General features: G+C 54.5%; 1 protein-coding gene across 1 annotated transcript in view; it reads right to left on the bottom strand.

Annotated features, from left to right (window-relative positions):
- CACNA2D2 (calcium voltage-gated channel auxiliary subunit alpha2delta 2) overlaps nt 1-23300 on the bottom strand; it is a gene marked incomplete in the record, with an annotated part of 589972 nt that overhangs the window by 36434 nt on the left and 530238 nt on the right. Inside the window, 8 exon segments of the mRNA XM_034776135.1 lie at nt 2496-2572; nt 6482-6543; nt 6787-6858; nt 7557-7628; nt 12093-12167; nt 13420-13494; nt 18755-18826; nt 19401-19490. Of these exon segments, the coding sequence (XP_034632026.1) occupies nt 2496-2572; nt 6482-6543; nt 6787-6858; nt 7557-7628; nt 12093-12167; nt 13420-13494; nt 18755-18826; nt 19401-19490 (595 nt within the window).

The raw sequence follows: 23300 nt of genomic DNA, 5'->3' as shown, positions 1-23300 counted from the left end.
AGGGGCAGTTAGGGGTGGGGGGTCCCGGGAGGGGGTGGTCAGGGGATGAGGAGCAGAGGGCGGTTGGATAGGGGGTGGGAGTCCTGGGGGGGTTGTCAGGGGGCGGGGGTGTGGATGGGGTCGGGGCAGTCAGGGGACAGGGAACGGGGGGTTGGATAGGGGGCAGGGGTCCCGGGAGGGGGTGGTCAGGGGACAAGGAGCAGGGGTGGGTTGGACGGGTTGGGAGTCCTTAGGGGGGCAGTTGGGGGGCAGGAAGTGGGAGGGGCGGAGAGGGGTCAGGGGCCAGGCTGTTTGGGGAGGCACAGCCTTCCCTACCCGGCTCTCCATACAGTTGCGCAACCCTGATGTGGTCCTCGGCCAAAAAGTTTGCCCACCCCGACCTAGGGTGTGGGCTGAGCAGTCCTTCAGGAGGAATCCCAGGAGCCGCCATGTCTGGGGAGAAGTCTTGGCCTGGACATGATGTGGGTCACTGCAAGCTCCCTTTGTGTGTAAACCCAACCCCTAGGAAGGGCGTATGGTTTGACCCACAGCACCTTGTGCGAGGTGTTTATGGAGCAAGGTGGGGAAGTCACATGTGCTGTGGGGGGAGGTCATGAAATTCTTTTGAGCCCCCTTCTGCAGGTGATCCTGAGTGGAGAGTAGGCTCAAGCTGCAGCCCAGAGACAGCAGCAGCATGTCTCGCTTCCATCTCTAGAACAGCAGCTACTCTTCCTGGAGCAGATGTTGCAGCTGCTCCTTCCCCAGCGGGCACTGGGGCCAGTGAGTGCCAGTCCTTCGCTGCCCAACATGGGGCTGGATGAGGCCCCTGAAGCCTACCTGCTCATCTTCGAGTGGTGGCTGCCGAGGAATTCTGGGCCCTTCATTTATCCCATTTTTTAACAAGTCAGGCTTAAGCTGCAAATCAGGCCCTGGGTGAGTACAGCTACAAGGCCCTCCTAGTTGCCACCCTGGGCTGGCTCTGTTTGGAGGAGCTGTGCTCCAGGGCTGAGCCCAGCCGTGAGTCTGTGAACCACAACTGATCCACTGGGCAGTTCGAGCCCACATCATGAACCATAAAACTGACGTCCATAGTCACTCCAGAGCAGTTTTTAGGACGCAGGCTTGGCTTGATGGCCCCAGCCATCTATGCTGGCATAGCCTGGGCAACACACAACGACTTCTACATGGAGGCTGAGCAGCCAGAGCAACCACCTAGCGGACTCAGGGTGCACCCAGACATTGGTGCAGAGGGCTTGGAACAGCTCCAACTCCTTCAAGTGACAGATCCCAGGGGCTTCTCCTTGAGGGGCATTGCCCTGGTTCCCATCACCTATTGCCATAGGACGAGACCAGACACACCACTGGTCTCTCCTGGATTCCATGAGATGTCCATGGAGTCATGGAATTGACTCCCAGCCACAGGGCCAAGATGCAGGCTATCAGAGGGCTTTGCAGGAGTTGGATCCCAATGGGGCTTGCAATGGAGAGGATACCAAACTGGACATGTTGGCATGATTGTAGTAGGGATGTAGGTAACAGGATGGCAGTATTTGCAGGCTAGCAAGTGCTGTTCCTGCTGGGAAAGGGTTACATGGGATCTGCTGACTGATGCAGATGGCTCATTGCCCCATCTAGATATATCTAATGAGTGAGGACCTAAGGTGTGGGCTGAGCAACTCCTTGAAGAGGAACCCTGGGAACAACCAAACCTGGGGAGACAACTCCAGCTGGATTTTATGTTGGTTCATTCCAAATTCCTATTGTGAATAAAATCAAACCCAGACCTATGTTCTGACCTGCTATACTAGGAAATATGAATGCAGCAGGGTGCTCAGAGAGAGAAAGGGACAGTGGGTAGCAGAGAGAGACAGACAAAGACAGAAGGAGAGAGAAAGAAGGGAGAGAAAGATGGAGGAGGAAGCCTGATTCACCCCCTTCAGGAGCGACTCGTATCCCGAGGTGGGAGAATAGGTTCTGGCGTAGAACGAGAGAGAGAGAGAGAGAGGTGCGCAGGTTAACACATAAGTACATAGATTAATTATAAATTAATTAAAAAGAAAATCAACCAACCAAAACTTAAATCATAAAAACAAAAATGGTTTAAAACAAAACCCAAAAGAATCTTAACAAAAATAAAACATGCAAATTTTCACAGGCTTTCAAAGTAACTGGCTGCTACAGAATTATCACCTAGTACATCGAAAGCATATACAGCAGCACGTCAACCTCATCTCCTCTAGAGGGGTCTTTATTTTTTTTTTTAGGAAACATTTTGTTTTAGGGGATTTTTTTAATGCAAAATCTAAGTCCGAAACCCTCGCATTCCCAGGCAGACAATTAACCTTCAATTTTAAATGTCATTGTTCGTCTCTATTTTGAAATGATTATTTTTCATTTTAGTAGCACACATTTTGTTTATTTCCCCCGCCCCCATTGGTCATTCTCTGTACCAGCTGGTAGGTTCAGGATCAAAGGGCATGTGAAAGGGCAAAAGGAAAAGGAAAGTGTCTACTTACACTTCACTTGGAGAATCTGGTCGCTGAGGTTTGCCCGGATGTAGTACGTGCTATAAGGTGGCAAGGCTAGCCCCAGGCTGTGGAAGAGAAGGAAGGAATCAGCATGTTTCTAGCCTGCTGTCAAACTATTTCCCAGGGGTAGGGTGCTGGGGATCCAGGGGTAGGATCCTGGGGTAGGATCCTGGCCCTGGGACTCCAGTGGGGCCAGGATTTCACCCAACATGTTGTTTTAAACTGGTGTTTGACAATGTAATGGGGACATCTGGGACCTGATCCCTCAGGAGTCACTGGGCAGTCTGTTTTTGGAGCAGGAAGCTCTGTCCTTTCAGAGCTCTGTCCTTGCATTTGTGAGCTACCCCGGCACCCACATGGAACCCCACTGAGAACAGGGGCAGTTCTCAGGATTGAAGCCAGAACATGCTAACCCCACCGACGATTGTTAGACTGAAGGAATGTTTGGAACATACTCTCTCCCACCCCACTCCCCCATTAGATATAGGGACGGATGGCTTCAAAGTGTCTTTAACTAGTACATTCCCTTTAGCTAACCAGATACAGAGATCCAAATCCAGTTCTTCCCTCCCAGGAAGACCCAAAGTCCGGCCCAGGGGGTTCAGGAATTCAGGCAGGTGGATGTCTTAGAGCCCCCAGAACACGCTCTTCCATTCCTGATAACCACAGGAAGATCCAGGAGGGTATTTTTGCTATCGGGGACCCATAACCCCACCTGCCTAGGGCTGTGCTCTCTAGGATCCATGAGAGCTGGGTCTGTCCTAGCCACCAGGTTCTGTCCAGCTCCATGCGGGACGTTATTTGAAGGTGAGACCTCACCACTGATTTCCCATGCAGGGTCCCCCCAAGCTGCTGGAGCCTGTTCCCTGAAAAGCCCAGAAATGTGATGGGCTGATGGGGAAGTCAGTGGTGACCAGGGGGCTGGAGGCTGCTGGGAGAGGGGGGCTGGCATGGGAGTGAGGACAAGGGGTGCGAAGTGGTGCGGGGGGGGGGGGGGGGGAAGAACCAGGATGGCCTTTCAGAGTTAGAGCCCGAAACAGGTCGGGAGCCTGAGAAGGGGACAGTTCTGGCCTTGCGGAGGGGGGTTGTGGTTTTGGGGCAGCCTCCCTAATCTACCCCCCATTTTGTCCATTGCCAGCACTGTCATCTCCACTCTGCTCCTGTCTCTCTCCCACAAGGTGGTGCTTCCTTCACTTCCCTGTCAGCTGTCTGCCTCCTCTCCCTTCCTCAGGGGCTCTGCATGGGCAGGTGAAGCAGAGAGTGCCCAGTCTGTCCCCTCCCCACATAGGGACAGCCCTCTCTGTCTGAACTGGTTTGGTTGTGTCTGGGAAGCCCACAGCTCCCAACAGGCCAGCAAGCAGCTGGAGTCCTCTGATCCCTTTCCATTACCCTGTAGGGATTTGAACGCCATATTTTTTTTATCAGGCCACAAGCACAGGGACTGTCCCCCAGCCCCTGCCTGGATGTCCAGCCTCTGAGACAAGGCTGCATTGTTCTCTTATGACTGCCTCCCTTTTGTGCTTCCTTCTCCTCTCCTCCCCCTCTGTTTTATGGCTGTATCATGCATGGGATCAGATGGCCAGCTCTCCAGAGCAGGGACCCTGTGCAGTTTCTCTAGTCTTCTTCATAGCAATCCCTAGGGAATAGATATACTCACAATGAACCTGTCTACCCACTAGATGGCAGCCTTCCCCAAGGCAGATTATGCTCTAGTCTAGAAGCCATAACAAGCAAGCAAGCAAGATCTATTTTTCTATGGCTAGCACCTGCAGTTCCCACTGATTTGAGAGGTGACGGGGAAGCTTAGGACCTTTGAAAACGGGGCCATGATTTTATTTCCAACCATGACTTCTGCCCTCTCTCCATGGTCATGGCAGCTAGCATGCGTAGCCTTCATGAGCAATTCACGGGCATGATTTCACACGAGTCCCAGCTCGCGGTTTGCTCCTCATTCTACTTTAACATTTATTATCAGGTGACTGGGAGACGCTGGTTGGCTGGTGACTATTTCGGGCCGTGGCCGATGGCAGATGGGAACATCATAGCAGCTCGCCATCAAATTCTGAGATAGACGTCAGATAACTTGACTTATTTCTCCAGTAAAACTCAAATGCCAAAGATGCCAGGTTTGCAATAATAAGCTACACTACAGTATAACGTAGTGAATGGAAAAGGCTGCGGGTGCAGCAGCACTCCCTGGCCAAAGTCAGAAAATGCCAGTTAAAGGAGGCCCACACAACTTTCACTCTGCTCCGATGTTAGTAAGTATTAATTCTCCTAAAATCCCTACTTACTAGAAGTGGGCAGGAAATGGTTTTCCCATCCCAAGAGAATGTTGGGGATTTCAAACTTTTTTCCTGTCCTGAATTGCGATCAAATGTCAAAATCTCAAAATTTTTCACAAGCTATCTGGTAAATAAATTTGTTATTGGGTTAATCAAAATGTTTCATTTTGAAAATTTCAAAATGTTTCATTTTTTACTTTTAATTCCCCCGCCCCCCACTTTTTAACCATCCATTAACTAAATTTTTTAAACAAAAAGTTGTTTCCAGTAGAAAAAACTAAACTTTTTTGGTTTGCAAATGTTGAAACGGGGCATTTTGACAAATTCCGAACACATTTCCGCCCCCTCCCCCCTCGTGCTTTTTTGGAATTGGGAGATTTGTTGAAACTGACCCTTTCCCACCAACAGTTTTGGTCTTGATGAATTGCCATTTTCTAATGGAAAACGTTTTGTTGGAGAATTCCCAACTAGCTCTATTAATTACTTCATCACATACTAGTTCTCCAATAATATATCCAATCACCTTTTCCTGCGGTTTAAATACCCTTGTTGGGCCCTGTGGAGTCTCTTTTATTCCTTGCACATTTTACAAGGCTTTAGCAAAAATTCTATGATACCATCTTGTATCTGAAAAATAGACTGTGACCATATCATTACCGTGTATTGTAATGTCTATGCATAAGAAGGTAGAATTAAGGTTGTACGTGCAATCTTAACTTGGGCATTTTCTGAATTTCGAATTCTTAACTGTGCAACCCTAATGGTTTATTAAAATAGGTTTTTTAAAATGGAATTTCCTACGTTTTACAAATTTTTTTAAAGAAGAGAAAAATCCATTGTCTGGCTCAGTCTGCCCAGGCTCCATGTGTTCAAACCTTTAGGCAGTGTGAGTTACATGTTAATAAAGAGCGTCTACTGGACACCTCTTCTTGCAGTCAGGATTATGTAACACCCCTGAGAAGTTGCTGACATGGGGACGTGACATTAGGAATGTTTGTCATGAAATTCGGTGTCTTTCAGTGCAGTGTAAGATGCAAGATGAAATTCAATAGAAGACAAGTGCAACGTACTACACTTAGGAAGGAAAAATCAAATGCACAACTACAAAATGAGGACTAACTGGCTAGGTAGTCATGCTGCTGAAAAGGATCTGGGGTTACAGTGGATTAAACTGAATATGAGTCAACAATGTGTTGCAGTTGCAAAGAAGGCTACTATTATTCTGGGGCGTATTAACAGGATTGTCATACATAAGACACGGGAGGTCATTGTCCTGCTCTGCTCAGTACTGGTGAGGCCACAGCTGGAGTGCTGGGTTCAGTTCTGGGCACCGCACTTTAGGAAAAAATGTGGACAAATTGGAGAGGGTCCAGAGGAGAGCAACAAAAATGATCAAAGGTTTAGAAAACCTGACCTGTGAGGACAGGTTAAAAAACCTGGGCATGTTTAGTCTTGAGAAAAGAAGGCTGAGGGAGAACAGAGCTGGGGACCACACCCATGTCTCCTGATTCCCAGCCCGGTGCTTAAGCCACCGTTCCATTTATCTCGGACCCCACCAAGAGTCTCTTGTCACCCATTTCTCCCTCTCCAGCCGGTGGCTGGCATCCATCTGATTCTGTGCCTTCAGAGGGGCTAATACAGGGGATGGAGCAGAGCCCTCCCACCTCCTGCTGGCCACACCTTGCTCACCTGTAATTGGTGCTTTTGATAGGGGCCCAGGTGTAGGTCCTGATGACTTCATCGATGTATCGCTGGAATTGCAAAGGGGACAAGCCATGGTCAGGGCTCAGGAGGAGACACTGAAATGGCAGCCCGGGTGCTACAGCCCACGGACAGGACAGTGCAAGGAGTCACACTTCAGGCTCTGAGTGCAACAGGCCTCATGAGCACCCGGACTGTTACATTGTCTCACTTTCCCATTGCGTTCCATCTTTATCCCCAAGAATATAAGAATTTCCCTCCCCATCTTCGCATGGGCCCTGCCAAGTCCTTACCTCATCCAGGGATTTGATCAGGGTCTTGATGACTCTCTGCCCTTCGCTGCCATCGATCATACTTTTCCGGATCTAGGGAACAGGCAGGAAGGGAACTGAGCCCCGATACACACCGTGGCTCTGCGCCCCGAGAGGCTGAGCCCTGGGCAGTCTGCTGGCTGTGTGGGCTCTCTGCGATCCTGTCCGTGCCCAGCGCTCCAGACACACGGGGGGAGGGGAGAAACAGGGAGGGGGCAAATGTGGCCAGCCAAGAGCCCAACAGATCACCAGAAGGGAGAACAGGGCACCGTGCCGGCCCCAGGGATGTTGAGATCAAAGGGGAGGGATGACAACCTCTCTGATGGTCCTGTGAGCGGGTGGGATGGGAGCAGAGGATGTTTATGGAGCGAGGGCTGGGTACAAGCATGTTCACGCGCCCCAGCCCCTAGAACTCCTGTGCAGGACTGCTTTCCCTGCGGGAGTCAGGATCGATGCAAGTGGGCTGGCGCTCAAATCCCCAAACCCCACCACCCCTGCCTACACTAAGGACCAAATGGGGCAAGATGTCTGCCCTCCCTTCCCATCCTTAGGCTGTTCCCTGCAGGGCAGGGCAGGGTAGGGCAAAAGCAGCATGGAGGAAGCCTGCTGCCCGGGCTGTGCTTGTCCTGTGCACAGAATGCAGCAGGTTCCAGGGCCCCTTTGCCAGCAGGGCCCCCTAGCTGCTGTTTTTAACACAGCCTTTGCCTAAGTCTCTAGTCTTGGTCGAGGGGTGGAGGGAGAGCCCAGCTCACCTCCTCCTTGTTCTCATCCTCCAGCTCAGCATCCAGAAAGTCCAGGGTCACGGGCTCTCGGAAATTGATGATCTGAAAGGAGGAAGAGGCTGGTGAGAATCAAGGGTTCATGGTCAACAGAGCTGGGCCCAAGCAGCTTGGACCCAAGCCAACTTCCCCTCATCCAACCCACCCTACAGCCTGGGCTCAGCCGCTCAGTGCACTAGTAAAGCACTTGATTGGTCAGCCAACGCCCTGAGGCATTGTGGGTGCTGGAAGACATGGCAACAGCTTGGAAGAGTGAGACCCAACAGGCTGTACTAGCAGAGCTGTCTAGCTGTTTGCCTTCCCTGGCACCCCTCACCCCATCTGCTCACTGGGGATCCCAAAGTGCTCTGCAGACACTGATGAATTAACGCTCTCCAGTGTCCTGGAGCAGGGAGGGTTATGATCCAACTTTTACGTAAGGGAAAACCGAGGAACAGAGTTGTTGGGCTTTTTTCTACAGCCTTGTACTCCTGTCAGCCCCACAGAGCCAGCACAACTCCAGGGGATGGTGCTCTAGGCTATGGTGTGCCGACAAACTCGGGCTGCACAGGTAGAGGCTGGAGGCAGTGAGGGGTGAGTCCAGAGGCAGTGGGGTTGCACAGCGGTTGCGGAGGATAGATTTGCCTGCAGAACCCTTATTCCTGACGATGCATAAGTCCAGACTGACTCCCAGCTCCCTGGGGGCGCATGCTGGGCTGGCAGATGATATAAGCATCCCTTTGTCTGCCAACAGGGCACATTAGATACAAGGATCCTGGGGAGACCAGAAGCCACCAGTGCTGTTCGTCCAGTCGCTTTTCCAAGAGAACCACTCGCCCTTTAACCCTCAGTGGGCTGATCCTGAGGCAGTATGGGCAGGTCCCCACTGCCCAGCCCTGCACCCTGGCACGTTGTGTTTAGCCCCGGTTCTGGTGGCTGCCCAGTCACTTTCCAACCAGCACTGAGCTCTTCTCAGGCTTCCCTGGTTTTCTTTGCCGATCAGCCCTGGGGCTCTCTGGGCAGAGCTTGCACCCCAGGCACAGAGCCACCTGTAGGTGATTGAATGAAACTGATGAACAGTGACCTGGAGGGGTCAGGGCATCGAGACCCTGCCTGCCCCAGCATCCAACCTAGTGAGCGCTCTGGAGCTGGGGGGTGTCCAAGGAGGCATGACGTGGCTGCTCCTGGAATAGGAGACTGTTTTCAATCAGATTGGCAGGTCTGCAAGGCTTTCTACCCTGGTGATCCCAAGTCAGTTCTCATAGCACGCTCTGGGCACAGAAAGGAGCTTACTGTAGGAGCCCCTCACCCACAGGGATGCTGGACTATTTCTGCTGCCATGAAAATAATTTAGTTGTTAGGGGCTGAGCGGGGACTGGGGTGTGTGTGTTTATAACTCAGGTATGTCTACATGGGCCACAATCACATACCATCAGCAGGGGAGAGTCCAGGGCCAAGGTGTGGCCCATGAGGGGACAGCCATTGTAGGGATTGAATGCTGGGTGGGACAGATTTTCCCTTTTCCCACTCATCAGGAGCTTATCCAGGGATCTATGTGGCTGCTGCAGTGCACAGGACTCCTTCCCCCCAGCAAGGGGGCTGGCTCCTGGCCTGGATCTCTGCGGGGTGGAGTGATAAAGCTGGGCTGGAGCCTGCGGGTCTGACTGGGCACTCGGGAGGCAGTCTGGGAGCTCTAGAAGAGCTGCATGCTGGCATGCAGAGGGGTGAGGAATCCGTGAATGGGGGGTGCTCCCTGACCAGTTACTAGAGGGCTGGGCTTGAGTCTGGGTGGGGGCTTTTCCCATACCACCTCCCAGGGAAGCCTCTTGTCAAAAGGCTGTTTTGAGCCATGGGGTCTGCATCCCCACTTGTCAACCTTCCAGAGCGGCAGGCTGAGGTACTGCTGCAGTGCTAGAGTCACCCCAGCCTACAGGCAGGATGGGCGCACACGCAAACACACCCATCTATCCCCCACCTCCTAATCACAGTACGAGGAGCGCTGGGCCATTCTCTGCCCTGGTACAGCTATCCACCCAGCAGGTGTGCTGGGCTGACGGGGCCGGGAGCGAGCGCAGGCACCATAGTTCTCTGCATGCATGCGGGCAAAGGGGGCTACATAGCAGAAAGGAAACATCTGGGACAGAGCCCCACACTCCTGTGTTCTCAGCAGCCCTGACACCCAGATCCCATTCAGAACAAAGGGGTGTTCACACCTGGGGGGATTGGGCCGTCCTGTCTAGAGACAGAGGCTGCAGAGTCCAGATCTGATCGTCCCCAGAGTTTGGTGCCGTTTCGATCTGGTGTTCAGGCCTGTCTCTAAGAATGGGGGAATGTCACAGCTTGCCAGGCCCAAGTTGAAGGTCCTGCTCAGACTGATGCACCCTTCCTGGCCTCTCTGACTGTGCTGGGCTGCGGCAGGTAAACACAACACACACCTGGAAAGCCACGGGGAGAGGAATGGGCCAAGTGTGCTTTCAGCCCCATAAGTGGAAGGGGACAGAGGCGAGCGAATAAATCCCACCGTGTCCCTGTCCGTCTCTGCCACTTATCCGCCGCCCATTAATAACGCTGATGAGCCCCGTGGGACATCTGTGCCAATGAAACATATTTCACCCTGATTGCTGCCATTTCTCAGTGACTAATTCCCAGCTTGCCTCTGAATGATGAATCTCTCCGATTAGCTCTGAAGCAGGGAGCCGATTTTCCCCGCCCTGCACTGACGGACGTGGCAGCCCCACAAGATAAATGATCCCACTTGCTGCTTCATGTCCCCAGGAAGGCATATTTCATAAAGGGCTGGGCTAATCCCTCCGCGTCCTGTCTGGAGGGGAGCAGGGGCCCATACATCATGGCCCAGAGAGGGAGCGATTAATGCCCATGGAGCAACAAGCCTTCCTACTCAGCTGTGAGCACTAGAGAGGGTTTTGGGGGCATAGGAGTGAGGGGTAATTAGCTGGGGATTGAATCCACCCAGACCCAGCTGGATCCCATGTGCCTGGGATTGGGTGCCCTGCTCGGCGTGGCACAAGCACACGGGTACACCCGCTTGCAGACGCTCAAACACATACAAGCATATCCATGCACAGCATAAGATTGCAATGCAGCAGCCTTCGCCCTGAGGCGGGGGATCAGAAGGGCGCCCTCTGCAGGTCACAGGAAGCCAATGCCACCTCTCCTGCCAGTCAGTGCAATATAATGGCCACAGTGGGCAGGATCAAACTCCTGGGTCCTACTCCTGGCTCCCTCCGACACTGACCTGCCTTCACCACGAGCAAGTCGCTTCCCTGCTCTGTGACTAAGTTTCCCCTCTCTGTGCTGGGGGATAAGGATCCTGATCTGCCTGCCAAGGGGTGGGGTGGGGGGCTCATAAAGTTGTTCTGTGGCACACGGTGCAGACAGAGCTGGCATCTCAGCAGTGAAGGGGGACAGGGAGGTCTGTCTGAGTCTGTCTCTTCCTGGCAGAGGGGGCTGTGGCCTAGTAAAATCCAAGAGATCCCGGAGAGGCTCCTTCCACGAGAAGCCAGTGTTTGCTGTCTGGCTGAGCCTGAATTTCATGTGGTCCCGCAGACGTGCTTTTCTGGGGGAGTCAATTGTGTGTGTGAATCCCTCTGATCACACCGTTATTCAGAATCCCTGCTTTTCCTGGTCAGCTGGGTGGGCACTGAGGCTGGCAGAGTGCGATTAGTGGGACTGGGATGTTTGTCCCAGCTGTGACTGGCTCCAGGGGCTTTCCATGGGGGTATCCCTGGCTATGCTCCAGATGTGCGTGTGGAGCGGGGGGGGCAGAGATGTTCCATGCATTCTTTCCCAGCCTCCTCGCCCACATACCTTGGGCTGTGCCTACCTCTCTAACTGAAAGCAGTGACCAGAACCTCACCTGGCATAAATTTGGGTCGATCCAGTGACTTCACTACAGCTATGCCAGATCCAGGGTGTTCAAGTCTCTCATTCCCCCCTGCCATGGCACGGACGCGCTCTCTCTCTCTCAGGGCTGGACTAGACCAAACTACATCAGCACTGGCCTGCTCCTTCAAAGCCCTAACTGGGGGGAGAGCCCGGCTCACCCGGCACTCTTCTCCAGCAGCTGTATCACCAGGAATGGAGCAGGTGATGTCAGCTTTTCACAGAGACAGGTCAGGCTCACAACCCTTCATTTTAACAAATTGGAAAATTGAGGCACAGAGCCCTGACGCCAGCTGCCCAAGGCTGTGCAGCACCAAGAAAAGCCCGGAGCTTTGCTCTTCTTCCTCGAGGGAGCAGCATCCTTCGATATGTATGGAATGGCCACAACTACTGCCGTCCTACCCCGCACTGTCTGCTGACACTTGGCTCCGGAGCTGTGAGTCAGACCCTTTGCGAGTCGCAGACTGCACAGGGTCAGGGCAGACTGTAGTGGATGCGGCAGGACAAAGGGCCTGGGACTGTGAGGGCTCCAGGCTCTCCTGCATTGGGACCCCGGAGAGTAGATGTGTTCCAGCCCTGGCTAGTGATGGTGGGGGTCAAAGCTAGGGAGCAAGGCCCTGCCCTTACCTGGGGTTGCAGGTTTGGATGCAGCAGGACGTATCCATTGAGATCGATGGCGAAGATGTAGCCATTAGCCCCTAGCTGTGGGAGGTGAAGAGAGGAGACTGTGGGTTAGGGCTCTGATAGAGAAGCAGCTTGGAGCTTGCCAAAGGGAGGCCTGGAGCTTGGTGTCTGCCCAGCACAATCAAAGCCTCAGTGTGCGGGGCCCACATCAGCTGATCCCAATTCAGAGGCCCCTGCATCTTTCAGGGCCCACCCCACACTCCCCTGCCTCCTCCAGGGTCCAGAGAAGCCTGGTTCTGAGTCTCATCCTCCCAGGGATGGAACCCATCACCTCTCCTTGATGGACAAGGCAATGCAGCCCAGATTCTCACTCTGCAGAGGGCTGGAGTCTATTCTGGGGGGCCCAGAACCCCAAACGAGGCCCTCCCGCCCTGGGCTGAGGGAACCTTCTCTTTCCCTGACACTAGGCTTTGTCTGCTGAGACGTCTCTGCCTGCAAAGTCGCAGTGAAATGCCAGGTTGAATCGAAATGCCTCAGCAACCACGCACAGAGCGGTCTGATACCCCCTTCCTCTGCCATCTCCAACATCTCGCCGAGCCGACGATCCCATTTGTTTGAGCCCTCCCCGCTTGAACGTTTGATACGCTCCTTGCCCGGGGGCTCCTTGCTGCCCGGCTCGCTAGAAAAATCCTGCCCCGGCAGTGGTGACGGGATCCCTGGATCCCAGCGGACGATGGTTATTCAGAGGTTGAATCGTACCGTCCCACACACACACACAGGAGCGACAGGGTGAAGTGTTCTCAATCTAGCCAGGCAGGAGATCTGACAGAGCAGGGACATGCCTCTAGTTCTGACCCTCAGAAGCCAGGCTGCTGCTTCCCGGCCAGGCAGTAGGGTCTGTGTAACCCAGCTGTGGTCTTTCCCAGCAGGGTGTGGCATGTGGGGTTAGATCCTCTGCTGGATGAAGTCACATCCCTGCAGCTCCTCTAGCGTACACCAGCTGGAGAGGTGGCTGGCACCCTTTAGTGGGGTACCTGCTTCCTAGCAACAGAGGCTGTCCAAGACTGTATCCTGTAGTGTCCCTCCTGCACGGGTCGCTATAGGGGCTGGTGCAGTGAGATTTGGTGCGGGGAAGCAATGCAGAAAGGACTGAGGGAGACTGGTGCTGCTTGGCACCCAGCACATTCTATGCCTCGCGTTCCCCTCCCCTCATGGCCAAGGGCAGAGCAAAGAAGCCCCTGTTTCCCCTCCCACCCGCCATGGCCCCGGGGATGGCCTGCAAGGTGGCGTGCGAGGGACCCCTCTGCGTGGGGCCGGCTTCCCCACGCACGTTGTAGCGCGGCGTCAGCTTCTTGATGTCATTGAGAGCCACATCGATTCCCATCACGCCCAGGATGAGCTGGTTCTGCAAGAAGCAGACAAAGCGGCATCAGCCCCAGGATCGAGGGCAGAGCTGTGGGCATCCCGTGGGGGCAGGAGCAGGGGTGCCATTCTACTCCCTTAATGGGTGCAAAACACACACACACAAACACACACGCTTGGATTTGGAGGGCCTGCTGCAGATCAATGCAGAAACTTCACACCGGCAGCCCACTCAGCTTCCACAGAAGCGCTCTGAGCAGCTGCCCTTCCTTCCCTGAGCCCAGACGCAAAGACTCATGACCCAGCAGTCCCATCTGCACTGGGACTGGAGACGGTGCTAGCTCCTTAGGAAAACCACCCACCACAGCTTCAAATCTCAGTGCCAAGGAGAGAGCCGTGGGAGAGGCTGGTTCTCATGGGCCCGTTCCCCCTACAGCTTTCTGCTTAACTCCTCCATGTACATCTGGGGCATCTCTGATACCAGGGCTCTGTCAAGGGAGCAGTGAATGACTAATACAGAAGTTATTATCCACTCACCCTGGAGATGTGGCTTGTTTCTCTCTTTCTCACAGCTTTCCGTCTCTAGGCATCTTCATCCCAAAGTACTTTACAGACTCAACATATTATGCACTACCCCCTCCACCCCAATACTGAAATGCAGCCAGCTCTGGGGTGGAATTTAGTAATTATTATATAGTGTAATGGATCTGTAAAGCAGAGGACTACAGTTCTCACCAGCCCTCTTCTCCTGACCGGGTAAGGGAAAGATCCTGAATGAGGAAGTGCCCAGGGCTTTGTTTGGGAGTGGGGGCCGCATGGCAGCAGGGAGCTGCAGAGACGCCCCAGAACTATGGCCAAAGCTGCAGGTGGAACAGGCTGTGACTGCCGGACGTCACAGCTGGGTGCAGCTCTGGGTGTGATTTATGGGGGGAGCAGCAGCGGCTGGGCAGGGAGTCAGTGCAAAGGGGCCCCAGTGAGAGACACTAACTGAGTCTGACTTGGAAACCCACAAATGCTTATTTGCTTGAACAGAAACTGGACTGGAGAGAGCACCCCATGCATCAGGATTGCCCCAGGGACCCGAACAGGAAGGCTATGGCTCATCAGGGCTAGCACCTACAAGGCCTAGCTGCTGTGCTTGCCTCCAAGATGCGGTACACTGGGCACACTACTGGCACCCTTGGGCTTGGGGTACGGAGTAACCCCAATAAGTACAAAGGCAATGCAGCAACACTACAAGCAGGAAGAGAAGATGACCACAGTTCAACATTAGGGGGCTTGTGAAGCAGGCCTAATGTACTCACTAAAATGAAGACAGAACAGCTCAACTCCTCAAAGACACTTAGGCGTCAAACTCCTCTCAGGAGTTAGGCACCTAAATGTACCTTGGGAAAGGAGCCAGCTGTCAAGGTCTGGATCCAGATCTGAAGTTTCTAATAGTTTGGCTCCAGATTTTGGTGCAGGGCCACCTCTGCGCAGGACACGCCCACTCCCTTCCCCACCCTCACACATCCTGCCCTGCTGCTGTTCCCCTTGAAGAGACACCAGTGCCCACAGCTGCCATCCCGCTTGATGTGGGACAGGACAGGCTGCTTCAGCAGGCAATAGACCAGCTCCCCGTCCTTGTTGCTTACCCAGTTGGGAAACAGATCGCTGGCTGCTTCGAAACACAAAATGCAGCGGCAGTGCCACTCCTGCAGTGATCAATCCAGAGCAGTACAAAGAGGGGAGCACGACACTGGGGGAGAGGAGGCTGAGCCAGTGCGGAGCAGTGAGTTGTGGGGGGGGTGGAATTAGGGCACCATTGCTGGGGGTCTGGTTAGCAAGGGCTATGTGTCGCATTTGCTCGTTGCTTTGTGTTTCACCTGCCTGCCCCTGGGAGCTGCCCAGAATTCACCCCCACCACCTCCCTTGTCAGGCAGCACCCGACTCCCCTTCAGCTGGCGGCCTGCTCTTCGTTATACTGGAGCAAATCTGTGGGCACCTGGGGCTTTCCTCGCATCCCTGTGGTCTGGGCCATGACCGCTTGAGAGCGCACAGCAGCAGAGGCAGGCCCAGGCTCTGGCTCTGCTAGTCCACGGGGTGGGTGCAGGTGGAAGGATTGGTGCTAGAGCAGCCAGTCTAGAGATGCCAGCCACCTGAGTATAAGAGTTGTGCAGCCAGCCCCAGTGGGAGTGGTGGATCCCTGTTAGGGAAGAGGCAGGGGGGTGTGCCCCAGCTCTGCTCTCCCTTCCCACCCTTCCTTCACCACCGCTGTGGCTGAGCCCCTCCTAGCGGTGCTCCTGCCCTCGCCAGCGCCTACCGTTGGCTACATCCAGTGACACAGCATCCCTGGAAAGGGTCGTGAGCATCTCCCAAATGAGCGCGGGCTGCTGGCCCAGCAACGGATCCCTATGCAGCACCCCAGGATCTCGTCACATGCCACAGCTGGAACTCCAGCCTTTTCTTTGGTTCCCGGCACAAACAGCCACCACGGCACACGTGGCTCCCTCAACCCCCTGCGGGTTGGCACAAGCTGGGTCTAGCTGCACAACTTTTGTACTTTAATATCGTATCAACCCAGGAAACTACAATAGGTGGCAAGAAAGCCCAGTGGGAAGGGGGCCGGGGGAAGAGCTCCATTCGGCATATGGAGCCATAAATTGGTTCACTAACCCCCACCACTACTTTCCTCACCTGCCCTGTGTCCCTGATCTGCAAACAGGCTCCACTGAGTAACGGAGCCACTGCTCCATCTCTCTACACCCCACCCTCCCCCTTGCCCCTGCAGCCCCCCTCAGGACATCCGTGGCTGCTGGGGTGAATGCAGCATCTCAGCTGACCCAGCCCTGCCCTTTTGGGTGGGTTATCAGCATCCTCATGGCTCTGGTTCCATTCCCAGGGAATTACAATGAAAATTAAACCAGCCCCAACCTCCCTGGTCACATGGTGCTGGCTCCGCCTCCTTGGCACCAGCTGCCACCTTGCATGCAAAGAAGCTACAAACACGTGAAGTTCTTTTCTGCTCCATGCCTCTCCCCCGGGATGTGATTGCAAGGGGAGGGCAGGGGTCCCGAGGCACCTCCCTGCAAGGTAGCAGCCTGTGCAGCCCTATGATACAGTCTGGGCATGTAGTGGCACGTTGGGTATGGATGCAGGCAGCCGTATGGAAAGCTCCCTGGAGCTCTGGTCAAACTCTAGCGTTAGCAACCAGCAGGGCCTAGTGACTGCAGAGGACCAGCTAACCCAGCACCACTCTACAGCCACAAGCAAAAATCATCCTTTATTTAACCCAGCAGGCAGGGAAAGGCCAAATAACCAGAATTTAGACCCAGATCCACAAAGGTATTTAGGCTCCTAACTTCCACTGATTTCCTGACATCCAGGCTGCACCAATACCCTCCAGCTTTGGGGGGGGGGACTGTGACCCCACGGCTCAGCTGTGCTTCTTCTAGAGCTTTGCCATCACCAGAAACATCTGAGCGATACCCCCTCGCCCTTCCCTGCCTCTCGCATACACACGTCCTTGCGCCGACACACACTGAGCAGTGGGGAGATCGTGGAGTTGGAGGCATCCCATCTCCCGTGATGATGCTATCCACTGACACAGATGCTTTGGTCCCAGGATCACAAAGTGTTTTACCAACGGTAATTAGTGGAGCCTTTCGCACTTGCCCCTTTCACGGAAGGGATAAAAAGGGACCCAGCTCTAGACACAGCCCCTGCTGGGGTGGAAAGCAGCAGCTGTTCAGCAGCACACAGCAGTCTATACAAACAGTTCATGGTGGGAAGGGAAGAATATCGTATCCAGTGGGAGCTGGTAAAACAGGGAGGCAGGCTAGGAATTTGGCCAAAGACCAGGGCAAACAGCCCTTCCATTTCACAAAGCAGCAAGGCATTTTTAAATCTCAAGACCTTGATTTTCCATCTCATGCAAAAGGGGGAGGGGGATCTTTGCAAGCAGGTTCAAGGCTGGGACAGGGAAACCACCACCTGCTGGGCAGTCATCACTAAGGCTAAGATTATGCCACGGAGGTCGCAGAAGTCACAGAATCCATGACTTCCAGCGACCTTTGTGACACTGGGGGCCCCGCAGCTGACCAGCTGCTGCCAGCAACAGGGGACTCCGCAACAGCCCAGCCTCCGCGGGCGACAGGGGACCCTCTGGCGGGACCCCCCCGCAACTTACTGGCCACTGCCGTTGGTGGCGACCCCTGAGCTGCCCAGACGCTGCCATTGGCAGGGGTCCCCCCACAGCTCCCAGCCACCGGTGGCAGAGGGATCCTAGAGCTGATTAGTGGCTGCTGGCAGGGGTCCCCGCACAGCTCCCAGCCACTGCGGGTGGTGGGGGACCCCTCCCAGCCACTGGGCAATGGGGTCCCTGCAGCTCCCAGCTGCTGCGGGGGGTGGGGGTCAGGATGCTGGACCCTTCTCTCTCCCCATTTTGTCATGGATATTTTTAGTAAAAGTCAGTGACAGGTCATGGGCAATAAACAAAAAATCATGGCAGCCATGACCTATCACTGACTTTTACTAAAAACATCCCTGACAAAATCATAGCCTTACTCTTCACCACCTCCTGCAGCACCGAGTGTTGTTATGCGACATCTCCCATCCCAATACTGACCCACCCCAAGTCTGCTTAGCTTGGGAGAAAGGCTGAACTTGCAGCAAAAGGTAGCATGCCTGAGAGAATTCGTGCATAGATCGTCCCTCCCTGCCCAGCCAATGACTCCAGCGATTGTCTCCAGCACGAGAAGATGGGCAGGGAACAGAAAACAGCCAGAGCAAACGAAGTACCCAAGTCCAACACGTGTCCATCTTTCTCGCTAGTTTTCTGGCCAGATTTATTTGTGATCTGAGCTGTCCTCTTCCTCTTTAAAACCCAGCAGGGACTCGCCCCAGCTGGCCCCAAACGCCCCAATCTCCCACTCCTCTTGTCCCTATGCTCTCCGCCTCTCTCCATGCCATCTCTCACCCATGGGCACAAGGGCCACGGCCTCTGCAGCTGCTGCTGGCTGAGCCAGCCCCCTGCATCTCTCCACTTTCTAGTCTTATTGGAAGATGAACCCTTCCTCCTCTCCCACTGGCTCCTGGTCCCCCCATCACTGTTTGGGATGCAGTTGGAATTGACACACACTATGCACAGTAACGCTGGGTTGTGTTTTGTCTCTCTCCCCACCACACGCACACACGCACGACTCAATTCTCCACTCCCACTGGATTGGCCCCAGTGTGACCCCACTGACACCCCTGCAGTTTCTCTTAGTTTACAGGGGTGCATGAGCCCCTGGAGCGGGAGAGAGGACGGTAACATTTCGTACCTTCCTGTTGCTGCTGCCATCCTCCGTGAGGTTAAACACTGGCAGGGTGCCAGTCACCATCAAGCCCAGGCCCTGGACAGAGAAAGGAAAGGCAACCAGTCAAGCAAGATCTCGGGCATGTGTGCTCTGGTCTGACAGTTCCTTCGCAGGCTCCGCGCCACTGCTGGCCTGGGCCCATTGCATGGCTGGGGAAATCTGGGCGTTTATCCCAGGCTGGGACAGACACCAGAGAACAGAGCTGGTGAGCTGCAGTACTGAGCCCTGGGGGTCCGCTGTGCTGATAAGGATCTGCTACCTGAGTCTGGCTTGACACACCTCCCACCGTGAAGTTCTGAAGGGGGGTCGCCATGTGGTTTCCTTTTGGTACCAGCAGAGCGACTGTAAATCTACCCTGACAGTTCTGCGTCCTGTGGGGGGTAATTCCCAGGACTGTTCACATGTTGCAGGGCTACCATGTCCCTGCCAGGGGCTAGCAGCTCCCAGCTCTCTGACTGAGGAGCCTAAAGCATTATCATAACCCCTGTTTATTGGAAACCAAAGCTAAATGTCCATGGAGCAGCACCGAGCAAGCAGCGGTTCCAACAGCTGGGGGAGGGAAAGGACAGGTGGGTGCGATGGGGAAAGGGCTCGCTTCTGTCTTGCTTACCAGAGCATCCTGATAGACATTTGTCCATTGAACCTGTTTTGCTTTGTTCCCTGCCAGGACCATGGGTCTCCCCAGCACGTCCAGGTACTCCTGCAGACACAAGGAGAGAGGCCAGCTGTGAGACAGAGACAGGCACCCCCTCCCCACCGCTAGTCAGAGATGGGCACACACAGTCCCAGCCCTGCTGGGAGCAGTGAGAGGAGAAATGCTGGCTCATATGCAGGGTATGTGACAGAGCCCAGTCCAGGGGGATCCCTCCACCTTTGCTCCCCCACATCCCTGGCTACTCCTAGCACTAGCAGAGATGTGGCCTTCCTGCTTTCAGTTTCTTAGCCCTGGTCCCATCCTCAGTGGGCTATGGGCTCTGCTCCATTGCTGCCAGCCCAGCCTCTCAGCTGCCCCTCAATCCCACAGTGCCTGCTTCCATTCTGGCTCTCCTGTTGGAAATGGCTGACATCAGCCAGAGGGACTCTTAGCCGGGGGCTCCACGCAATCCCATAGCATGCAACGGTGTCTGCCTGGCTGATCTGGGTGTGGCTAGGTCTTTGTCTCGCCTGGGGCTGGGAAGGATGAGAACAGCCACACCAGTACTTCCCCTTTAAAGGCAGGTATAGCAACCCTGCAACATGGTCGGCTGCCTCCCAAGCTCTCTCTTGCTGCCAGGAGTGGCTCCTGCAGTACCCTGCCTCAGTTTCCCCATCACTCAGTAACTCCATAGAGATTTGTGTCCAGTAAAAACGCCCCTCCTTGGGGGCTGGTTTACTGCTATAAAATAATCTCAAACATAAAGTCTCCTCTGCCCCACTCTCCCACAGGGCCTAGCCCCCCCTCCTTCCAAGACCTGTTTGCCTTTCTAGAGTCCCAAGCTGGGCACAGCCCCTCTGTCCTGGGAGCCTCCTTCCTCCCTGCCGCATCTGCAGGCATCTGCCAACCTCCTGCAGCGCCTTCTTGCTCCAGGCCTCCCCAAGGTCGGATCAGGTCACCGGACCCACTAGCCACATGTCAAGGCTAATTCCCCACTCTGGAACTTCAAGTGCAGAAGGTGGAGGCCCGTAAGGATTCTAAAAATTAATACTTGCCACTCCAGGCTTGTATTAAACTCCCAAGGTTACAGCTTTTCTCTGACCTTGGCTTGGTAAATGCTGCCGCCACCCTAGTGAAAACTGCCTCTTGCAAATCCTGGAAAAACTCACTTGGGAAGTTTTCCCTGAGGCCCCTCATTTTTTCCACCCCTCCCTTGGGGAAGCCGAGAAAGAAAACAAACAAAAGGGAAACCCAAATGTTGCCACCAGCTAATTGAAAAACATATGCACAGACTTTTTAAGACACAAAACCAATCAGGTTTTTAAAAAAGGTAAATTTTATTAAAAAAAGAAAGGAAACACATCTAGAAAATCAGCTATTGCTAAATGTTATAGAGCACACCGAAAAAATTCCTTCCCGAAAAAAAAAAACTGCTTACCGGGAACCTGCTCTTCTGTTTGTCTTCCACCAAGTACCGGCCGCTGCACCTGGCTACCTTCCTCCTGGCTCGAGAAGAGCTCCTGGCTGCATGGCTCCAGGGATTCCGGGGTGTCTCCATCCGGCCCACCACCATCATTCCCGTTTTCCTCCTCCTCCCCCCCCCGCCCCACCGGCTCTGAAGTGTCCATGGTGGTGCTCGGAGTGGAGGTGGGCTTAACCCCAAGTATCGCATCCAGCTCTTTGTAGAATCGGCAGGTCGCGGGGGGAGCACCAGAGCGGCTGTTTGCGTCGTGGGCTTTGCGATAGGCACTGCGCAGCTCCTTCACTTTAATCCTGCACTGCAGGGCGTCCCGGTCATGGCCCCTTTCCATCATGTCCTTTGATACCTTCCCGAAGGTATCGTAATTCCTACGGCTGGAGCGCAGCTGGGACTGGACAGTTTCCTCCCCCCAAACACTGATGAGGTCCAGCAACTCGCCATTGCTCCATGCTGGGGCTCGCTTGGCGCATGGAGGCATGGTCACCTGGAAAAATTCGCTGATAGCACGCCACGCCACGCCGGGCTGAGCAAACAGGAAGGGGATTTTTAAAATTCCCGGGGAATGTAAAGGGTCGGTCACATGGTTGGTTACCTGAGGCCAGGGCAGTAGAGTTTGAACTGATGACCAGAGAGGCTAGAACAGGCATTGTGGGATACTGCCGAATAATTCTGGAGGCCATTCACAGCACATTGGGCAGCCACACTGGCGCCACAGTGCTGCAGTGGCAGCGCTGCACTCGCTATTCCTCTCGGAAAGGTGGAGTACATGCAGCGCTGCAACCACGGAGATACAGCGCTGCAAATGCCTTGCCAGTGTGGACGGGGAGTGAGTTACAGCGCTGGGGGTGGCTTTACAGCACTGCAACTCGCAAGTGTAGCCAAGGTCCAAGAAGTCCCCTCGGAGCTGGACTGCGCACGTGGGGGCAGACGGGGGAGGGACTGGCACTGGACAATTCTTTCTCTGTCTCCTCTACTGTCACCATGACACTCGCCTTTCTCTGGGCATGTACAAGCTCTGTGTCATTGCAGGGTCCTTCCTTCTGCCCCCTGCTGGCAGAGAACCTCCCCCACCAACGCATCCCCCCACCAGTGCAACGCCGGACACTGACAGCAGCATTGACAAGCATTCAGCATTGACTCAGGCACACAGGTTAAGGCCAGTTTTGGGGCCCAACTTGAGACTCCTTAAAGGGGCAGAATTTCCAGTCGACGGGTGCTCCCCACTCTCTGACACCCATGCCCCTTTGAGGAGTCTCAAGTTGAGCCCCCCAAATCACTAGCCCCTTTTGAACACCTAGGCCTGAGCATGCAGTGTAGGGAATGTTTTGTGGGGGAAGTCTCCAGCCCCTGCTTCTGGGAGGCAGTGTGGCCTAGTGGATAGAGCACTGGGTTGGCATTTAGGAGACCTGGGTGCTGTTCCTAGCTCTGCCGTGCTGGGTGACCTTGTGCAACTCACAGCCTCACTCTGTGCCTCAGTTTCCCCATCTGTAAAATGAGGATCATGGCACTGCTCTCCCTTTGTAAAGCACTTTGAAATGTGCTAATGGAAAGAGTGATGTAGCAGTGCCCATCTCCCCTCTCATTCACTCACCCTTTACTACCCCCGTGGCAGCACTCCTGCTCTATACTGCTGGGACACAGAGCACAACCAGGCCCGAAATGGCTCCCATGGGGAAGTAGCTTTTCGTCCTACAGGCTCGGGAAGGATTTAAGCAGCTGAGCCCCACCAGCACAGCAGAAGGAGGGTGGTGAGGGGAGCACCAGGAGTGATGTGAACCACACCCCATCATTTCTAAATCCTTTCTAAACCAGCATCTCCCTGGGTGCCAGAGTAGGGGGAAGGACTGGGGACAGACTGGAGGCTCAGTGCTTTCGGCCACCTGCCCAAGTGCATTAGAGGGCAGCGCTTGCCAATCAGCCCTCCCTTCTCCCCAAATCGATTAACCCCCTCCCACCTGCCCACCGCAGGTTGCCGTGGAGAGAGCAGCAGGCCCCGAGGGGGCTGTATTCTTTCTGGATGACAAGAGAGAGAAGCAAGGAGAAGGCATGGAGCAGGAGGGAGCCATGCAGCCAGAAAGAGAAAGCATAGCTCCTAGGAGAACACCAGGGATGGCATTAAAGCTGTATCCACACTCACCATTTACCCCCGTGGGAGAACTATCTATCTAAGCTGCTTACATGGCCCCCGTCGTATCTGGGCACCTGACACTCTTTCATGTATTTTTATCCCATCCCTATTCAGCAGTGCAGGGCTGGTATCTCCAACCTGGGGCTCAGTGTTGCATGGGACAGAGCGGGGAACCGAACCCTGGTCTCCTGCCAGCGCTCTAACCACTGGGCCATCCTTTCTCTCCACTCAGCTGCAGTACCGGGTCATTGAGCCCTGCTCTGAGCAG

Source organism: Trachemys scripta, chromosome 7 (genome assembly GCF_013100865.1).
Source record: "Trachemys scripta elegans isolate TJP31775 chromosome 7, CAS_Tse_1.0, whole genome shotgun sequence".
Classification (NCBI taxonomy): Eukaryota; Metazoa; Chordata; order Testudines; family Emydidae; genus Trachemys; species Trachemys scripta.
Note: the sequence above shows the minus strand (reverse complement) of the source record. Positions and strands in the feature narration are given on the sequence as shown.